Source organism: Rana temporaria, chromosome 5 (assembly GCF_905171775.1).
Source record: "Rana temporaria chromosome 5, aRanTem1.1, whole genome shotgun sequence".
In the NCBI taxonomy this organism is placed as follows: Eukaryota; Metazoa; Chordata; class Amphibia; order Anura; family Ranidae; genus Rana; species Rana temporaria.
The window spans coordinates 39097452-39117155 of NC_053493.1; the positions used below are offsets into that span (position 1 = coordinate 39097452).

Consider the following 19704-nt stretch of genomic DNA (forward strand, 5'->3'; position numbering starts at 1 on the left):
GCAATCAAAATGACATTGAGTAAAACGAGGCCCGAGTGCACCGCGCCACTCAGGGCCCAAAGGGTTCCAATAAGTCCTCCCGACCAGGGCCCCCCAAAAGGGAGAGGGTCCAGGCCGGGGGGACATAGAGAACTACAGTAACCAGTAACAACAAAGTACAATAGGGTACCAAGGGAACTTCTAGTAGGTCGGACCTACAGGGGGGGTGGGTGACCAGAAGTCTCCAACTGCACGTGCCCAATGAACAAAGCAAGTGTCAAGTGGTGGGCCCAGGGGAGGAGGGGTTACAAATGGAGCTGATGGGTGGGTCAGGGGGGGGTCAAGCAAAAGAGGAAGTCCGATGAAATCAGTCATCAGCCATGACCAGATTGAGGGGGACCGCGGGGGGAGCCCCGGCCCCGGGGTCGCTTGGTCGGGGGGACCTTTTGCCAAACCGTGGGAGGGGGCGGGGGTGTAGCCACCAGGTCCCACTCTTGAAGGCGGGGGACAGGGATGTCCATAGTTTCGCAAAAGGTGTCAAGGTCTTCAGGATAGCGGAGCACAGCTGATTGACCCTGTCGGCGGGCTGTGAGGCTGAAGGGGAAACCCCAGCGGTAGATTATGTCGCGTTCCTGCAACAGGAGCAGAAGGGGTTGCAAGAGTCTGCGCTTCTGCAGGGTTATCCAGGACAGGTCCGGGTAAAGCTGCAGTGGGACGTTGCCCAAGACCACCTTTCTGGCGGTGCGAGCTTTACGCATGATGTCTTCTTTCAGGGGGAAGGAGTTAACTTTGCAGATGATGTCACGAGGTCTGGAGGCAGGTCCCTTGGGGCGTAGGGCGCGATGCGCCCGGTCCATCTCTATTGGTTTGTCCGGGGGGTCTCCCAAAAGGTCATTGAAGAGGGTTTGCAAGGTATGGTGGAGGTCTTCAGGGCCCTCCGATTCAGGCAGGCCTCTAACACGGATGTTGTTCCTGCGCCCCCTGTTGTCCAGATCTTCCAGCTGGCGCTGCATATCTCTGAGCATTAAACGATGATCAGCACTCTGCATTTGCGTGCGATGAACTGCGATTTTGGTTTCCTGGATTTCCTCCTCCGCCATTTCCACCCTATCAGATAGATGTTTAAAGTTGGCATGTAGAACTTGAATTTCGGCTCGGCAGGCCGACTTGACCTCCTCAATGAGCAGCTTAAAATCATCTTTAGTCGGTATGGCCTGGAGATACGTCTGCCATGGAGGGACAGCTTGGGGAAGGGGGTCAGCCCCCTGGACGGGCTGGGGAGATAACAGAAGTAAGGGGGGGTCCCGACGTGACATCGGAGGGTCCCCAGGCTTGGGTTGCACCCAGGAAGGCGACCGGGGTCCCCGCGCGTCTGACCATTCCACGATCATTTTTAATGACCAAAAAATTGAATTTTTCTCGTTATGAAGAACGGTCGTGTGTCCGCGGCATGAGATATACATGTTATAGTGACCCCAAATTGGAGACAGACTCAAGAAAAACCTAACAGAGACTCCAAACACAATAAAACTGACTTTTGACTTGAATTCCAATTTGCTTTGCTACAGTTTTTACTGTATGGAGAGATATACATTGTTTTGTAGTGGGAGCTCAAACAGTTTCTTTTCTTTTAGGTAATGCTGACCCTGCGGGACAAGGTTACTGCCAAGCAGGATTCAGTCTGGAGTTTTACAAGGTAATAATGTCACCATTATGCATTTTTTTTAAGCACTCCTGATATAATAATTTCTATTCAGGCCATATACACTGATCAGCCATAACATTATGTCCACCCACCATTACCCCTCAAGGCATGAATTCCACAAGACCTCTGAAGGTATGCTGTGGTATCTGGCACTAAGCCATCAGTAGCAGATCATGTCCTGTAAGTTGTTAGGTGTGACCTTCATGGATCGGACTTGTTTTTCCAGCACATCCCGCAGATGCTTGATTGAATTGAGATATGGAGAATTTGGAGGCCAAATCAACACCTAAAAACTCATTGTTGTGTTCCTCAAACCATTCTTAAATTCACCAAACCAGGCCACCTACTTCCATTGGTCTGTGGTCCAGTTCTGATGCTCAGGTGTCCATTGTAGATGCTTTTGGCTGTGGACAGCATGGGCACCCGGACCAGTCTGCAGCTATGCAGCCCCATACACAACAAACTGCAATGCACTGTGCATTCTAACACCTTTCTAATGAAACCTGCATTATCATTTTTAGCAATTCGAGGAACCATAGCTCTTCTATTGGATCGGTTTACATTGGCCAGCCTTTGCTCCCCGTGTGTGTCAATGAGCCTTGGCAACCCAAGACCCTTTCGCTGGTTCACCAGTTTTCGTTCCTTGAACCACTTTTATTCGGTCCTGAGCACTGCAGACTGGGAACATTCCACAACATCTGCAGTTTTGGAGTTGCTCTGACCCAAGCTTTTTTGGCCCTGGTCAAAGTCACTTAAATCCTTACACCTGCCCATTTTTTTCTGCTTTAAACACATCAACAGACAATGGGCGCGATTCAGATACATTGGCGTTTTTTTGAGCGGGCGTAGCCCATCTCATATGCGCTACGCCGACGTAACATAGAGAGGCAAGTACTGTATTCACAAAGCACTTGCTCCCATATGTACGCCGGCGTAATGTAAATGGGCCGGCGTAAGCCAGCGTAATTCAAAGTAGCAAGGCAGTGGGCATGTTGTATTTTAATGAAGCGTGACCCCATGTAAATGCATGGCCGATCGAACGGCGCATACGCGCGCATGCTCAGAATAACGTCGCAAATACTCCCTAAGATACGTCGGCTCAATGCTTTAGACGTGAACGTAACTTACGCCCAGCCCCATTCACGTACGACTTACGCAAACGACGTAAAATACGATGCTGTTCCAACGTTTCCGACGTCCATACCTTAACATGACTTACCCCTGCTTTATGAGAGGTAAACTTACGCCGGACATAAGCCTTACGTAAACAGCGTAGCTAAATCCGACAGGCGCAAGTACGTTCGTGAATCGGCGTTTCTAGGTCATTTGCATATTCAACGTGTAAATCTACGGAAGCGCCCTTTGCGGCCAGCGTAAATATGCACCCAAGATACGACGGCGTAAGAGACTTACGTCGGACGTATCTTGGCTAAATTCAGGCGTAACTGCCTTTCTGAATAAGCGCATAGATACGACGGCGCTCATTTGGACTTTCTGAATCCGGGCCAATGTGTTCAGTTGCTACCTAATATGTTCCATCCACCTTTAGCTGTAATCTTTCACTTTACCTGTCAGTGGTCATAATGCTATGGCCAATCTGTGTGTATACTGTGTATAAATATAGTTACATAGTTACATAGGGCCAGATTCACAAAAGAGATACGCCGTCGTATCTCTGTTTCTATCTATGCGACTGATTCATAGAATCAGTTACGCATAGATATCCCTAAGATCCGACAGGTGTAATTGTTTTACACTGTCGGATCTTAGGATGCAGTACCGTGGCCGCCGCTGGGGGGTGTTCGCGTCGTAAACCAGCGTCGGGTATGCAAATTAGGAGTTACGGCGATCCACAACGGATTTTCGCGTTCGCTACGTCACCGCTAGTCTAGTTTCCCGTCGCAAAGTTAGTCGTCGATTTTGGTGCCTTAACTTTACACAGCAATCGTATTGCTGTATAAAGTATGGCCGTCGTTCCCACGCCGAAATTTAAAAATTAACGTTGTTTGCGCAAGCCGTCCGGGAATAAGGAATTACTCTACACGCGTCGCCGTTCGAAAAAATGACGTCACTGCGCGCAAAGCACGGCGGGAATTTCGAAACGGAGCATGCGCAGTAGGTCCGGCGCGGGAGCGCGCCTAATTTAAATGGCACACTCCCATTTAAATTACGCGGGCTTACGCCGGAGGCTTCCAGCGTAGGTTTTCATTGCAAGTGCTCTGTGAATCAGGCACTTGCGATGAAAACTTGCGGCGGTGTAACGTATCTACGATACGTTATGCCGCCGCAATTCTACCTGAATCTGGCCCCTAAATTTTACCTGGTAACAGCCTCTTGCAGTTACAGCAAAGCTAGAGTGTTATAGGAAGAAGCAGAACAAACAGCCTATCAGTTCATGTGCTGACAAGAAGCACGCTCATAAAAGGAGTTCGCTGCTTCTCCTTTCACTGTCCAGTCACAGATTGGGGCGGGTTCATGGTGACCTAGGGTCAGAAAAAGTGGGTTGAATGATAATGGCTTATAGCACTGAAGACATCTAGTGGCGGAAAAATTTACTGCAAGGAAATCTTTGAATTGAAGGTGAATAGTGCAGCTACCTTTGCAATTTAGATTTTTTTTTTTAATTCTGCTTTAAATAAAGCTAAAGCTTTCCTCTTTACAATTGCTGTTTTTAGCATTTTTCCCTACTGCCAATATATGTGTGACTTTTGACCCACCAGTGCTACATTATACGGACTATAAACCTGACGTATAGCTGGTAGGAAAAATGTCTACCTTTTTAGCGCTCTGTCAGAAATCCCCAAAGGCAGATTTGCCTGGAAAAATAATTACTGTATACTTGACAACTTCTGCTTCTGGTAAAATGCCTTGTAGCGTAGAGAGGTAAAATTGGAGTCACAGTTCTGATTGTTTAAATTAGCGGTGTCCTCGTATCACAGTATAGGGTTCCAGGGCCTCAGACAGAATGAATCAATAAGTCAATATAGTAAGCTGTGATGATAGCTAAAGTGCAGTAAACCTGTAAACTATAGTAACTAGTCAATAATCTTTTGACCTGAGTTCAGTAAACTGTGATTGGCTGGGGAGGCGTTTTGCACTTTGTAGATCATTACTGCTCTTTAATTTGTCTATTTGACTGTAACCTCCTCTCCACCCTATTTCCTTCGCCACCCCATAAACCTGGGTCCAGTCTGGGTATAAGCTCTAACGAGCCGGGCCCTCTGATCCCTCCTGTATTAAAGCGGAGTTCCGGCCACAATTTCACTTTTTAAATATAAATACCCCTGTAATACACAAGCTTAATGTATTCTAGTAAAGTTAGTCTGTAAACTAAGGTCCGTTTTGTTAGGTTGTTACAGCATTTAGACACTTTATAAAATAGAAATTGACTGGGGCCATCTTAAGTGTGGGCATCATGAAGCCAGACTGTATGACTTCCTGGATTTCAGCCTTGCAGATCTCGCACATGCTCAGTGCTGCACAAGCAGTGTAATAGGTTTCAGATCAGGTTTCAGCACCTGTACTGTCCAAGTCACATGATTCTTCGAGACTGGGGAGTGCACAGACTCCTGGAAAGTTACACCCACTACATTCCCAGGAGTCTGTGCGGTGTAGGTTAGGAAGCTTAAGCACCTAGGTGCAGGAAGAGGGAAGATTAACTATTCTGCCTAGCAACAACACTTTGAAGGCATCTAAAAAAAAAAATGTTCTTAAAGGACTAATGAATTTTTTTAAAACTACTGATGTAATGTTATATTTATGGGTGGAACTCCACTTTAAATTGGATCGTAACTGTACTGTCTGTCCCCATGTTGTAAAGCGCTGAGCAAAGTGTTGGCGCTTTATAAACCTTGTATAATAATAATAATATGAGGTGTGACATGGAAAGGGCAGCTGTAATCCTGGCAAGGCAAAGAAAAAGTTGAAAATGTATACAAATTTCTTATTTTCTAGTGAAAGGCCGGCCATATACAGTGTATTTTCCTTGTCTGACCCCTTAACACTCAATCAAAACCCTTAAATGATACCTTCGCTCTAGTGGCGGCTGGTGATTTTTTTTTTTGAGGGGCCGGCAAACAGTATATAACAACCAATCACCCCCCCCCCCCCCGGTCGGTCAGTCACTTGCCCCCCCTTGCCCCTCCCGCTCTCCTGCTCTTAAAGGGTCATCACGGCGGTGGTGGCGGCGGCGGCTTACGTTATCTCCCTCCTCTGCGGTGGCCAATCGGGAGTCTTCTCTTTTCAGTCAACGGGTCTCACACCCGTTTCTGATTTCATGAATCTATCACAGTTTTTTGTGTTTTCCTCTCCAGAAGAGTTTTGATGCCCTACTGAACAAGAAGCCACAGGGGTTGACCCCAGAGAAATTGTAATTCCTTCACTAATTGCGCATTCTGCACTCTCCTTCCAATGAATTTTTCACTTTTATGCACATCAAACCAACTCCATAAATACGTTAGACAACATTTGGTCCCCATGTATAGGACTCTTCTATTTGCATAGAACTCTTTCACCAACCTTACATAGAGATTAATTGACACTGTATCTCATTCTTTGTCCTACTGTTGTACCACTCCTTTTTACTAACAGTTTTTCCCTTCCCCTACTGTCCCTTTTCAAGTTCCAGCCAGTAGGAAAAGTCCCATCATTGGTGTCAGTGAAGGGGATAGGGCCCCATCACTGGTATTAGTGGTAGAAATATTGCCCCGTCATTAGTGTCAGTGGAAGAAATAGTCCCCCCTCATTGGTGTTAATGGGAGGAAAAGTGTCCCATCATTGGTATCAGTGGAAGGAATGGTACCCCATCATTGGTATCAATGGAAGGAATAGTGCCCCATCATTGGTATAAGTGGGAGGAATAGTGCCCAATCATTGGTATCAGTGGAAGGAATAGTGCCCCATCATTGGTATCAGTGGGATGAATAGTGCCCCATCATTGGCATCAGTGGGATGAATAGTGCCCCATTATTAGTGTCAGTGGGAGAAATAGTGCCCGATCATTGGTATCCGTGGGAGGAAAAGTGCCCCATCATTGGTATCCGTGGGAGGAAAAGAGCCCCCTCATTGGTATCAGTGGAAGGAATAGTGCCCCATCATTGGTATCAGTGAGAAGAAAAGAGCCCCTCATTGGTATCAGTGGAAGGAATAGTGCCCCATCATTGGTATCCGTGGGAGGAATAGTGCCCCATCATTGGAATCAGCAGGGCTGTCTTAATGAGAGGGCACACCTGGGCAATTCCCAGGGGGCCCCAGCTGCATGGGGGGGCCCTGCACTTTCCCCAAAGCAGCTGGTCCACGAGCCCACGCTGCCCCAAAATTGGGGGCCCCATGATGGCAATGAGAGTGATGGATACACAGGGGAGGCAGGCTGGCAGCGGTGCGCCATGCTGTGCAGAATGATGCCTATTATTTCACAGCCAGCAGGGAGGGGCAGGGCCGGAGAGCCAGTGATTTTCTGACCCCGCCCCATGCAGCGTGAATGCTCGGGACTCGAAGGCTATGAGGTAGGAGCTGGAGTGGGAGCTGCTAAGTCGGCAGCACTGAGAGCCCACCTGCGGAAGTAGAATTGTGTATGGTGTCATGGAGAGCCCAGCATTGTTTGCACCGAAAGGCTTGGAATGCCCAGAGGTATGCTCCCTCCTCCGCCCCTCCTTCTGCCTGCTTCATTGGTATAGGTGAGTGCAGTGCTGGAGGTGGGCACAGAGCCAAAAGTTTACATGCACTGTATCTCCACTGGAAGAGGGGGTACTACATGGATGGAATAATGGGGGATATCAAGGGTGTATGGGGGAAAACAATGCTGAGGGGAGGTCTGGGGTGTATAGGGGGGTAGCAATGCTTGGAGTAGCTTGGGTGGCTATAGTGCTAGAGGATTCCGGGATGTAGAGAGGTCACAGTGTAGGGCAGGCATGTCCAAAGTCTGGCCCGCGTGCCAATTGCGGCCCGCGCTCCGGTTTTGAACGGCCCATCTGGTAATTTGTACATGTATATATTTTGTGGCACCCAACAAATCCCGGGGGCCACAAAAGATATATATATGCTGGCTGCCTTGGAGGGCACAGGGACGGGAAAGACGAGTGCCGTGCAATAGGAAGTCCCATCTCCTGCGCTGCTATTGGATGACTGTTCTGTCCATCATAAGAGGCAGGACTTTGTATTAAAGAGGCCGCAGAGAAAACAGATTCTCCTGTATATAATGTGTTGGCACTCTTCCCGCCCGATCCCTGTCCCTCTGAGGCCGCAAATGGGCAAGGATCAGGATGCACTGATGGCAATGGTGAGGCTGCATTCATGGCAATGGTGAGGCTGCATTCATGGCAATGGTGAGGCTGCAGATGGGCACTGATTAGGCTGCATTCATGGGCATTGACCCTTATTTTGCTTCACAGTTCTTTATTTAAAATGTTATTTTTTTTCCTGAAATTTCCCTCTTAAAGTGAAGGTGCGTGTTATACGGTATATCCAAATTACATGCCCAAGCTCATCTCTTCACCACACAGAACCCCAAAGGCAAGAGAATTCTTGCTGGGCAGTGTATTAGTACTTGGATGAACACACTTATAGGTAGATTCAGAAAGAGTTAGGCCCCATACACACGATAGAATCCATCCGCTGAAAAATCCCAGCGAATGGGTTTCAGCGGATAGATCCTATGGTGTGTACACTCCAGCGGATCTGTTTCCGCGGATATTTATCCCCTGGGATGGATTTCCAGCGGATAAATATTTGATGACATGCTATCAAATCTATCCGCTGGAATCCATCCCAACGGATGGATCCGCTGGTCTGTACAGACTCACCGGATCCATCCGTCCGAAGGGATCCCCCGCATGCGTCGTAATGATTCGACGCATGCGTGGAATTCCATATATGACAGCGTCGCGCACGTCGCCGTGTCATAATCGCGGCGACGTCGCGACACGTCATCGCCAGAGGATTTCGGCGCGGATTTCGATTCGATGGTGAGTACACTCCATCGCATAGAAATCCGCGCAAATCCTCGAGAGGATTTATCCGCGGATACGGTCCGCTGGACCGTATCCGCGGATAAATCCTCTCGTGTGTATGGGGCCTTAGGCCGGCTTATCTACAGATAAGCCGACCTAACTGAATCTAAGCCGACCTATGTTTAAGTGTATTCTCAAACAGAGATACACTTAAACATATCTTAGATTGCAATGTTTTGGCTGACCGCTAGGTGGCGCTTCCACTGCGGCCGGCGTAGATTATGTAAATGAGGGGATACGCCGATTCACGAATGTACGCCAGGCGTACGCCAGGCCAACGCCATCGAATTATGTAGTTTCCGTAAGGGATAGGCCGCCTAAAGTTAGAGCTATGCTCTAGTGGCCTAGCCAATGTTAAGTATGGCCGCCGTTCCCGCCGCGAAATTCAAAATTTTAACGTTGTTTGCGTAAGTCGTCCGCGAATCGGGATTTACGTAGTTTACGTCCACGTCGAAATCAATAGGCCCGTACGGCGTACTTGGCCGCAATGCGCACTGGGAAATGTAGTCGCCCGGCGCATGCGCAGTGTCAAAAAACGTCAAAAAACGTGAGGTCAAGCCTCATTTCCATACAACACGCCCCCCTCCAACCAATTTGAATTAGGCGCCCTTACGCCCGCTCGTTTGAGGCTACAGCGCCGTAAATTAGCAGGTAAGTAGATTGTGAATAACTACTAGCCTAGTTAATTTACGGCGGTGTAGTCTAAACAGGCTAGGCTGCGCCGTCCTAAATTTAATCCCATCTCTCTGAATCTACCTATTAGTCCGAATTTTAATGGTTCAAAGAATGTCAGGCAAAATGGTCGGCCCTCACACATGTTCACTTCATCAAATCTGGCCCTCTTTGAAAAAAGTTTGGACGCCCCTGGTGTAGGGGATATCAGGGATGTATTAGGCAAGTGGCCTCAGTTTGGAGACTATTGCTTTAGAACAAAGAGGTTCTCAAGTGATACATTGTAACTCTGTCCACTTGACTTGCTTTGCCGATATCTGTGTAATACATAAACATTTACAAACTAGCTGATAAGGTTAAACAATTCCTGAAAATCCTTGAACTTCGAAAAAAAAATGGAACAGAGGTTTTTTTATCATTGGGGGGAAAATGTTTTCGTGCTCGGCAGCTGCCGGTGACACTGAAATTTCTCAGCTGCAACATCCTTTGGCTCTGTTCTGAAAATATTTAACTCAGAGACAGAATAAGCAGAACATTAACAGCGGTTATCTACAACATATTTATGTTAGATGTCAGCGTAATGTATAGCTTTTTTCTATTTTCTTCTGCTTGTACAACATAGATTGGTTAAATATGCCAAATAGAGCTTACAAATGATCCCAACGGTTTGGCTCTGGTTATTTTTTAATATCTGTATGTTTTTTAGACTTTTTGATGGATTGAAGTGCAATTAAATATTTTTTATACAGAAGAATCTTCAACTGATACAATGTGAAGCCTAAACTGGAAAAAAAACGTTTCACTTAAATAGCCCCAAAGGTCACATTATTATGAAAGGAAAAATGCTGACTTAGGCTCAGATTCACAGAGAACAGGCGCACATTACGTCGCCGTAGCGCATCTCAATGTACGCTACTCCGACGCAGCGCAGAAAGGCAAGCATGGAATTTACAAAGCCAATGCTGCCTAAACTGAGCTGGGTTTCGAAGGCGTAAGTCGGCGTAGGTGGAAGTGGGCGTGAGCCATGCAAACCCATGCAAATGAGGCGTGACCCCATGCAAATGAACTGTGTCGTGTCGTGGACGCATCCCTGTGCGCATGCTCATAACCACGTCGGAACAACTACCTAAGATACGCCGGATCACTACCTACGCCATGAACGTAATCTACGCCCATCCAGACACACGTCCAACGTAAACTACGTAAAAAACACCGGCTTCTGTTCCCTGATGCAGACCTTTACATGTCTGCTGCTGAGTTACACCTCCTTTATGGGGCTTAACTTTACGCCGGACGTACAACTTACGCGCACCTCTCGTAGCCTGCGTCGGGCGGGTGCAGGTTCGTGAATCGCTGTATTTTCCTCATTTGCATATTTGAATGGCTAATCAATGGCAGCACCACCATGCGGCCAGCGTAAATGTGCGCCCACCCTACGCCGGCGTAGGCAAGTTATGTCGGCGGGATTAAGCCTGTTTTTAGGCGTATCTTAGTTTGTGGGTAAGGCTCACAGATACAACGGCACATATTTGCACTTACGCTGCGTATCTGGAGATACGTTGGTGCAAGTTCTTTGTGAATCCGGGCCTTAAAGTGTATCCAAAGCCAAAAACGTTGATTTTGTTTTAGTTTTGCATAGAGTTTTGTTGTCTGCGGCTCATTGGACACAGCAGGATAGGGGGTTTAAATCCCTTCATCAGGAAGTGAGGTTAGTCCCCCTGTTTTAGTGACAAACGTAAAATTTAGAATTTCACGTTATGGTCTAGTAGTAGTAATGCATACAGACAGAATAAAAAAATAAAATATCTTCCACCCTTTAGCCAAAGCTAAAAAGAAACATCACTGATTGAGTCCCCAAGACATAATAAAAAGAATGGACTGACTCAGCCCCCCAGGCTCCTCTTAGAACTAAAATATTACTTTTGGGTGGGCTGATCATTTTTGATGATAAGTAGGTTTTAAATGGGGTTTCCAACACATATTGAACAGGTATGGTCCATCATTGTAGACAAGAGCCATGCCAACACATTTTGAACAGTTTGGGTCCACCACTGTAGACAAGACCCATGCCAACACATATTGAACAGGTATGGTCCACCATTGTAGGCAAGACCCATGCCAACACATATTGAACAGGTATGATCCACCTTTGTAGACAAGAGCCATGCCAACACATATTGAACAGGTATAGTTCACCATTGTAGACAAGAAACATGCCAGCACATAGTGAACAGGTATGGTCCACCATTGTAGATAAGACCCATGCCAACACATATTGAACAGGTATGGTCCACCACTGTAGACAAGACACATGCCAACACATATTGAACAGGTATGGTCCACCACTGTAGATAAGACACATGCCAACACATATTGAACAGGTATGGTCCACTATTGTAGATAAGACCAATGCCAACACATACTGAAAGGGTATGGTCCACCATTGTAGACAAGACTCATGCCAACACATATTGAACAGGTATGGTCCACCATTGTAGACAAGAGCCATGCCAACACATTTTGAACAGTTTGGGTCCACCACTGTAGACAAGAGCCATGCCAACACATATTGAACAGGTATGGTCCACCAATGTAGACAAGAGCCGTGCCAACACATATTGAACAGGTATGTCCACTATTGTAGACAAGACCCATGCCAACACATACTGAACAGGTATGGTCCACCATTGTAGACAAGACTCATGCCAACACATATTGAACAGGTATGGTCCACTATTGTAGACAAGACCCATGCCAACACATACTGAACAGGTATGGTTCACTATTGTAGACAAGACCCATGCCAACACATATTGAACAGGTATGGTCCACCATTGTAGACAAGAGCCATGCCAACACATTTTGAACAGTTTGGGTCCACCACTGTAGACAAGAGCCATGCCAACACATATTAAACAGGTATGATCCACCATTGTAGAGAAGAAAGCCAAGATGAGTCTGAAAGAGGTTGGAGGAGATCAGTAGCACTGAGGTGCAAAAAAGTGAAAAACAGTATTTTATGAAAAAAACTAAACAAAACCAAAAACTTGGCAATGGTTTATAATACACAGTGATTAAGCAAACTAAATGTCATCCAGTGAGAATTTAGATCTAAGGGCTCCTAGCTGGAAAACCCTCTTCTTTTCTTTGCTCCTGTTACCCAGCCGCTGTAGCATCTTGAATGTGACATATAACAGTAGCGTATTATTCTCAGTCGTCTTTTCTGCCCCGTTCCTCTAATACTGTCAGGACCACTTTAGTTTGGAACTCTCAAACAGTTTACACATGTGAAGTATTAATGGATGTCATTTGTCTCCTGTCTAGAATGGGGACCTGGCTCTTGGAGGACCTGGCAGCTTCTACTGGCAAGGTAAGATTGATGCAGCCGGATCCGGCACGACATTGATCACTTGTTACGTCCAGCGGCACTCATTCTTACCACCGTTTGCACGCATTTCAGAATGTCATGTCTTGTATATTCCCGCTGTCCAGTTTTTTTTGCATTCTGGGGAGGTGAGGTCATATCTGGAATAAGTGCAGTAACTTTTGAAATTCATCTTTTCACACGGTTCTTGTTACTATGTATTTATGAAACATTCAGCATTCAGTCATCCTAATAGTTCCATTAATAGCCTGACAGCCATAAGACAGAGCATCTCGTGTCCATTGAAATCCCTTTAATACAGTCTTATTTACAGAAATCTGTTTGGCCTGGTCTTCTTCAGCTGTTGGAGATGTTTGGTTGGCCTGTTCTGCGGAGTGTGATGGAAAGCACATTTTAAGAAATACAGCGTATGTTTAAAAAGTGGACACTGGAGACACATTTATTCCTGGAGATGGAGGGATTGCTAAAGCAGGAAATCTAATCTTCATAGTATCGTCATTAAAGGAAGCCTTCAGGAAAAAAATATGGGGGCTGATGTGCCGGATCTCCTTCTGAAAATGCTAGTTTCCTGGCTGGCGTGACAACCTCTTGGCTTCAAAGCCTTCTCAGGGTTCGTTCACAATAGTGGTTGAGGGTCAGTAAAACTCCATGGTTGAGCTGTGTTCTTACCTCCCCCCAAACACTCCCCCTTTAGCTCCAGAGGCAGCGTCTGGGGGTGTACACATGTCATGGTGCTTTGCTCCAGCTGCAGCAGGATTTAACTCCCCTGTCACTTTTGGCAGGTATAGTACCCGCTTAGCATGACCCATTCAAGTGAAAGGGTGCAATCTGCAAACGCCCATTAGTGCGGGGTTCAAGGGGTATATAACGCCTCCTCACCACCTGTCAAATGCTGTCTGAAGAACAATCTGAATGCAAATTGTTTTTCAGAAGCTAAAGCAAGTGTGAACGAGCCCTTGGTCACCGACCTAGAATAAGTGTGCAGATTGCATAATAATATGTTGTATGCTGTTTTTCAGTCAGCTTTAGGGCTTATTCATATGCGCTTTTTTCTTTGAAGAGCAACCCACAGTCTGATTGCTCTTTTAGGAGCATTAAACAGGCCATGAGGAGGCACTGTATGGGTAAAAACGCAGCTTACCCGCAGAGTTTTACTACCCTTCAACCTCTAGTGTGAGAGCTCACAAGGTCAAGCTGGAATTTACGTACAAAGTGAGCAATGACCCCTTCCTTCAAGAACCTTCCTGAATGGAGACCATGTATGCTGTGTCCCCTTTTTAGCTAATCCATGGTGCACTGGGAAACCCTTATCGTGCACTTACCGACCGCCTAACTGGGAATGTTTTTGACGTTAACTATTGGGGTTATGGCTGCAGCTAGATGCCATGACTCCAGTATCGTTTTTTCCCTTAAGCGTACGGTTTTCCGATACAAGTGATCCCAGCAGCAGATTCACTGTGGGATCACTTTTATAAGCGGCGGGAGAGGTTTCCCCCTCTCCATGCTTCCCGGTCGTTTCCGGGCTTACCAGAGCCGTCGGTAATTCCCCCGAAGTGATACGATACGGCTGATGCCTGGGGCAGGAAGTCAAATAAGGGCTAGATGGCCCCCACTTGGCTCTATCCCCTTGGAAGACTGGAGCGACCTCTGACGTCAGAACTTCCAGTTCTTGGGCATAAACAAATGATTTTTTTTTCTTAAAGTCAAAATGTAATATTTTTTTTTCTTTTGCTTTTAAAGGCGAATGAGAGATTTGGGGTCTTTTTGTCCCCAGATCTCTCAATAAATAGGACCGGTCACGCTTATTCCTATTACAAGGGAGTTGTAAAAAATAATTAAAGAGACTGTTTAAAAACAAAAAATAAAAAGTAAAATAAAATAACAATTTAAAGCGCCCCACCCATCCATGCTCACATGCACAGAAGTCACGCCCACATTTGTAAACAGTGTTCAAACCAGAACGTGAGGTATCACCATGAATGTTAGAGTAAGAGCAATAATTCTAATGCCGCGTACACACGATCATTTTTCGGCATGAACAAAAAACTGTTTTTCCAACTTCATCGTTAAAACGACGTTGCCCACACACCATCGTTTTAAAAAAAATGCTCTAGCAAAGCGCAGTGACGTACAACACGTACGACGGCACTACAGTAGGTGTTTGTGATATTGTGCTTTCAGCACGACAGCGTCGCGCTGATACTCGGCGACAGGGTGCCGAGATCTCACCGACATCTCACACTCACTGGAATAGTGACAGCACATCCCAGCAAGCGCGTCATAGAAGCGACGGGAGATCCGACTTGGATTCCCGCCAATTCTACACGTGTGCGGCGTTTGTTATGAATCCTGAGGGGGAAGTCCCCGCCGGATTTTAAATAAAAATCCGGCATGGGTCCCCCCCTCAAGAGCATACCGGACCCTTAGGTCTGTTATGGGTTGTAAGGAGAGCCCCCTCTACGCCGAAAAAAACGGCGTAGGGGTCCCCCTACAATCCATACCAGACCCGTATCCAAAGCACGCTACCCGGCCAGCCAGGAAGGGAGTGGGGACGAGCGAGCGCCCCCCCCCCCTCCTGAGCCGTACCAGGCTGCATGCCCTCAACATGGGGGGGTTGGGTGCTCTGGGGCAGGGGGGCGCACTGCGGCCCCCCCACCTCAGAGCACCCTGTCCCCATGTTGATGAGGACAGGGCCCCTTCCCGACAACCCTGGCCGTTGGTTGTCGGGGTATGCGGGCGGGAGGCTTATCGGAATCTGGGAGCCCCCTTTAATAAGGGGGCCCCCAGATACCGGCCCCCCCACCCTAAGTGAATGAGTATGGGGTACATCGTACCCCTACCCATTCACCTGCAAGAAAAGTGGTAAAAACACAAATAAACCACACAGTGTATTAAAATATTTTATTTTTCTGCTCCGGAGGCCGCCCCCTGTCTTCTTTATTAGCTCTTTTACCAGGGGGGGCTTCTTCTTTGATGTCTTCGGGTGGGTGGGGGCCGCCGTCTGGTTCTCTTCCACCGCCGGGGGGGGTGGCTTTTAAAAAAGCCCCCACCCCCCCCGGCGGGTTTCCTCCGGCGTCTTCGGCGGGGCTCTTCTTCTTCCGCTATCCCGACGGGTCTTCTCCGCTATCCGGGGGGTCTCGCCGCTCTCCGCTGTTGACTCGTCGCACCCCGGTTCTTCGTCTCGCAGTCCGGTCCCTTCTTCCGTGCTGTACGTCTTCTTCCGCGCTGTGACGTCATGTTCTTCACTTCTCTTCTTCTCCCGATGTTGACTCGCCGGTCCTCCTCGCTGAAATGACGGATGCGCGCCTTGCATCGGACCTATATAGGCCTCACAGTCCCATCATGCTCTGTACCTACCCATGTGATACCTACCACATGGGTATCACATGGGTAGGTACAGAGCATGATGGGACTGTGAGGCCTATATAGGTCCGATGCAAGGCGCGCATCCGTCATTTCAGCGAGGAGGACCGGCGAGTCAACATCGGGAGAAGAAGAGAAGTGAAGAACATGACGTCACAGCGCGGAAGAAGACGTACAGCACGGAAGAAGGGACCGGACTGCGAGACGAAGAACCGGGGTGCGACGAGTCAACAGCGGAGAGCGGCGAGACCCCCCGGATAGCGGAGAAGACCCGTCGGGATAGCGGAAGAAGAAGAGCCCCGCCGAAGACGCCGGAGGAAACCCGCCAGGGGGGTGGGGGCTTTTTTAAAAGCCACCCCCCCGGCGGTGGAAGAGAACCAGACGGCGGCCCCCACCCACCCGAAGACGTCAAAGAAGAAGCCCCCCCTGGTAAAAGAGCTAATAAAGAAGACAGGGGGCGGCCTCCGGAGCAGACTAATAAAATATTTTAATACACTGTGTGGTTTATTTGTGTTTTTACCACTTTTCTTGCAGGTGAATGGGTAGGGGTACGATGTACCCCATACTCATTCACTTAGGGTGGGGGGCCGGTATCTGGGGGCCCCCTTATTAAAGGGGGCTCCCAGATTCCGATAAGCCTCCCGCCCGCATACCCCGACAACCAACGGCCAGGGTTGTCGGGAAGGGGCCCTGTCCTCATCAACATGGGGACAGGGTGCTCTGAGGTGGGGGGGCCGCAGTGCGCCCCCCTGCCCCAGAGCACCCAACCCCCCCATGTTGAGGGCATGCAGCCTGGTACGGCTCAGGAGGGGGGGGGGCGCTCGCTCGTCCCCACTCCCTTCCTGGCTGGCCGGGTAGCGTGCTTTGGATACGGGTCTGGTATGGATCGTAGGGGGACCCCCTACGCCGTTTTTTTCGGCGTAGGGGGGTCTCCTTACAACCCATAACAGACCTAAGGGCCCGGTATGCTCCTGAGGGGGGGGACCCATGCCGGATTTTTATTTAAAATCCGGCGGGGACTTCCCCCTCAGGATTCATAACAAACGCCGCACACGTGTAGAATTGGCGGGAATCCAAGTCGGATCTCCCGTCGCTTCTATGACGGCTCTGTCTCCATCGCGGCAAGCCAGCTCGGCGCTGGCTCCCGCGATGGGGCTCGTAGGTGCTCAATCTCGCCGAGAAAGAGAGCGAGATTGACACAAAATCGGGTTCACCTACTGTATAAAGGGGAAGTTCCATGCGGATGACGCCACCCTTGGGGCTGCTTTAGCTGATTCTGTGTTAGTAAAAGACGATTCACGCTTTTCTGTCTGTTACAGCGTGATGAATGTGCTTACTCCATTATGAATGGTAGTTTTACCAGAACGAGCGCTCCCGTCTCATAATTTGCTTCTGAGCATGCGCGGGTTTTTAACATCGTTTTAGCCCACACACGATAATTTTTTACAACCCAAATAACGACAGTTTAAAACGTCGTTAAAAAATGCAGCATGTTCGAAAAAAAATGTTGTTTTTCAGAACCCGAAAAATGATGTGAAGCCCACACGCGATCATTTTAAATTACATTTTTTTAAAACGACGTTTTTTCATGCCGAAAAATGATCGTGTTTACGCGGCATAACACTATCACGGCATGTTAGGCATCTATTTACTTGGCGTAACATCATCTTTCACATTATACAAAAAATTGGGATAACTATTGTGTTTTTTTTTCTTATTCATTAAAGTGTATTTTTTCCAAAAAGCGTTTGAAAAAACGCTGCAAAAAATACCGTATGACATAAAAGAGAATCTTACATTTTTGGTACCTTAGGACTCATTCAGAGTGATGATCAGTCCCATCCTCTGTACAGAGCCGCTGGTAGGTTTAATTCTGTGTTGGCACTTTGAAATAAATACGTTGGTTTTGTGTCGCTGTTTGGGCACTCGGGCTCAAAAAGGTTCACCATCACTGCCTTAAGGGATATTTTTTATTTAGCACTGCACATATTCTCATTCTAGTTTGTTAATTCCCATGTTTAGGAAGCGTGTTTAGTGCTGGCAGCTTTAATTAGAGTAACATACTGTAGCAGCTCACAAGGTTTCACATGTAAACACCCCTTGATTTTTTTAAATCTTTTTTTTTTTTTTTACATTTTTGTTTTAATTTTATTATTTATTTATTTTTACATTTTATAACTGCTTGGGTGAAATATCAGGGGTCTAAACAGACCGCTGATGTCTCACTTTTGAGACAGAGAAATGGACTGAGGACAGAGATCTATCAGTCTGTTTCTCTGCAGCCTCAGCTACACTGGACAGTGAATGAATGGGAAGTGCTCTGTGCTGAGCATAGTAAACACAGTTAGCTATGCTTCAGTGATGAATGAACACAGGAGCAATCTGTAATGATCGCTTACTTTGTTCATTCAGGAAAGGAAGAGGCTGGTAAATATGACGTATTTACCGGCCCCTGCTCTCCATCCTGATACACCCTCTTTGTGCCCTCAGCAGCTTCCAATGAGGAGGGAAGCCAGCAGTGCTGTGCGGGAGGGGAGGACCTGGACAGCAGGTGGAAGGGGGGGCAGATACTAAATCCAAACCTCTTGTAGAGCATCCAGAGGGAGAAAGCCAGCGGTGCTGCAGGGGGATCCACAAGAGTCACAAGGCAGTACAGCTGACCCTCCTGCTCTGCAGGTGCCCGGGCCCCCCTTCTAAACTGATGGGGTCAGGACCCAGTACAGGAGGACTGGCTGTACTTCCTTATCAGTGGCCCTGTTCATACATCAATGTGTTTTAATATTTGAATAACATCTCCCAAGGACTAGTACAGGAGAGGAGCTTGTACTGCTGTGCACGTCTAATGCCGCGTACACACGATCATTTTTCGGCATGAAAAAAACGTTGTTTTTAAAAAATTTTATTTTAAATGATCGTGTGTGGGCTTCACATCATTTTTCAGGTTCTGAAAAACGACAAAAAAAAAATTCGAACATGCTGCATTTTTTAACTTTGTTTTAAACGATGTCGTTTTTCGGGTTGTAAAAAATGATCGTGTGTGGGCTAAAACGATGTTAAAAACCTGCGCATGCTCAGAAGCAAGTTATGAGACGGGAGCGCTCGTTCTGGTAAAACTACCGTTCGTAATGGAGATACCACATTCATCACGCTGTAACCGACAAATTAGCGCAAATCGTCTTTTACTAACACGGAATCAGCTAAAGCAGCCCAAAGGTGAATGGAACTTCCCCTTTATAGTGCCGTCGTACGTGTTGTACGTCACCGCGCTTTGCTAGATCATTTTTTAAAAACGATGGTGTGTGGGCAATGTCGTTTTAATGATGAAGTTGGAAAAACTTCGTTTTTTCAACATGCTGAAAAACTACGTTTTTTTTTCATGCTGAAAAATGATCATGTGTACGCGGCATGAGGGTGAGGCTGGAGTTCAGCTTTAACAATTATAATTAGAATATAAGAAAGTTAACTTTATGTACCTTTATTTAATGAATCCCCTCCATTCTAATCAAGCATTCTGTTTCCTGGATCATACCACATGTTGTCCATAAAACAAATTAAAGAGCGAGTCAGCAGATTTGCATGTTTTGTGAACCGTA

The 19704-nt window shown here is 47.3% G+C and overlaps 1 protein-coding gene across 1 annotated transcript in view; it reads left to right on the top strand.

Annotated features, from left to right (window-relative positions):
• Positions 1 to 19704, top strand: part of ITGA8 (integrin subunit alpha 8) — a 266086-nt gene that overhangs the window by 60593 nt on the left and 185789 nt on the right. The window contains exons 5-6 of the mRNA XM_040352410.1: positions 1614 to 1675; positions 12688 to 12733. Of these exons, the coding sequence (XP_040208344.1) occupies positions 1614 to 1675; positions 12688 to 12733 (108 nt within the window). The remainder of the gene's footprint in view (positions 1 to 1613; positions 1676 to 12687; positions 12734 to 19704) is intronic.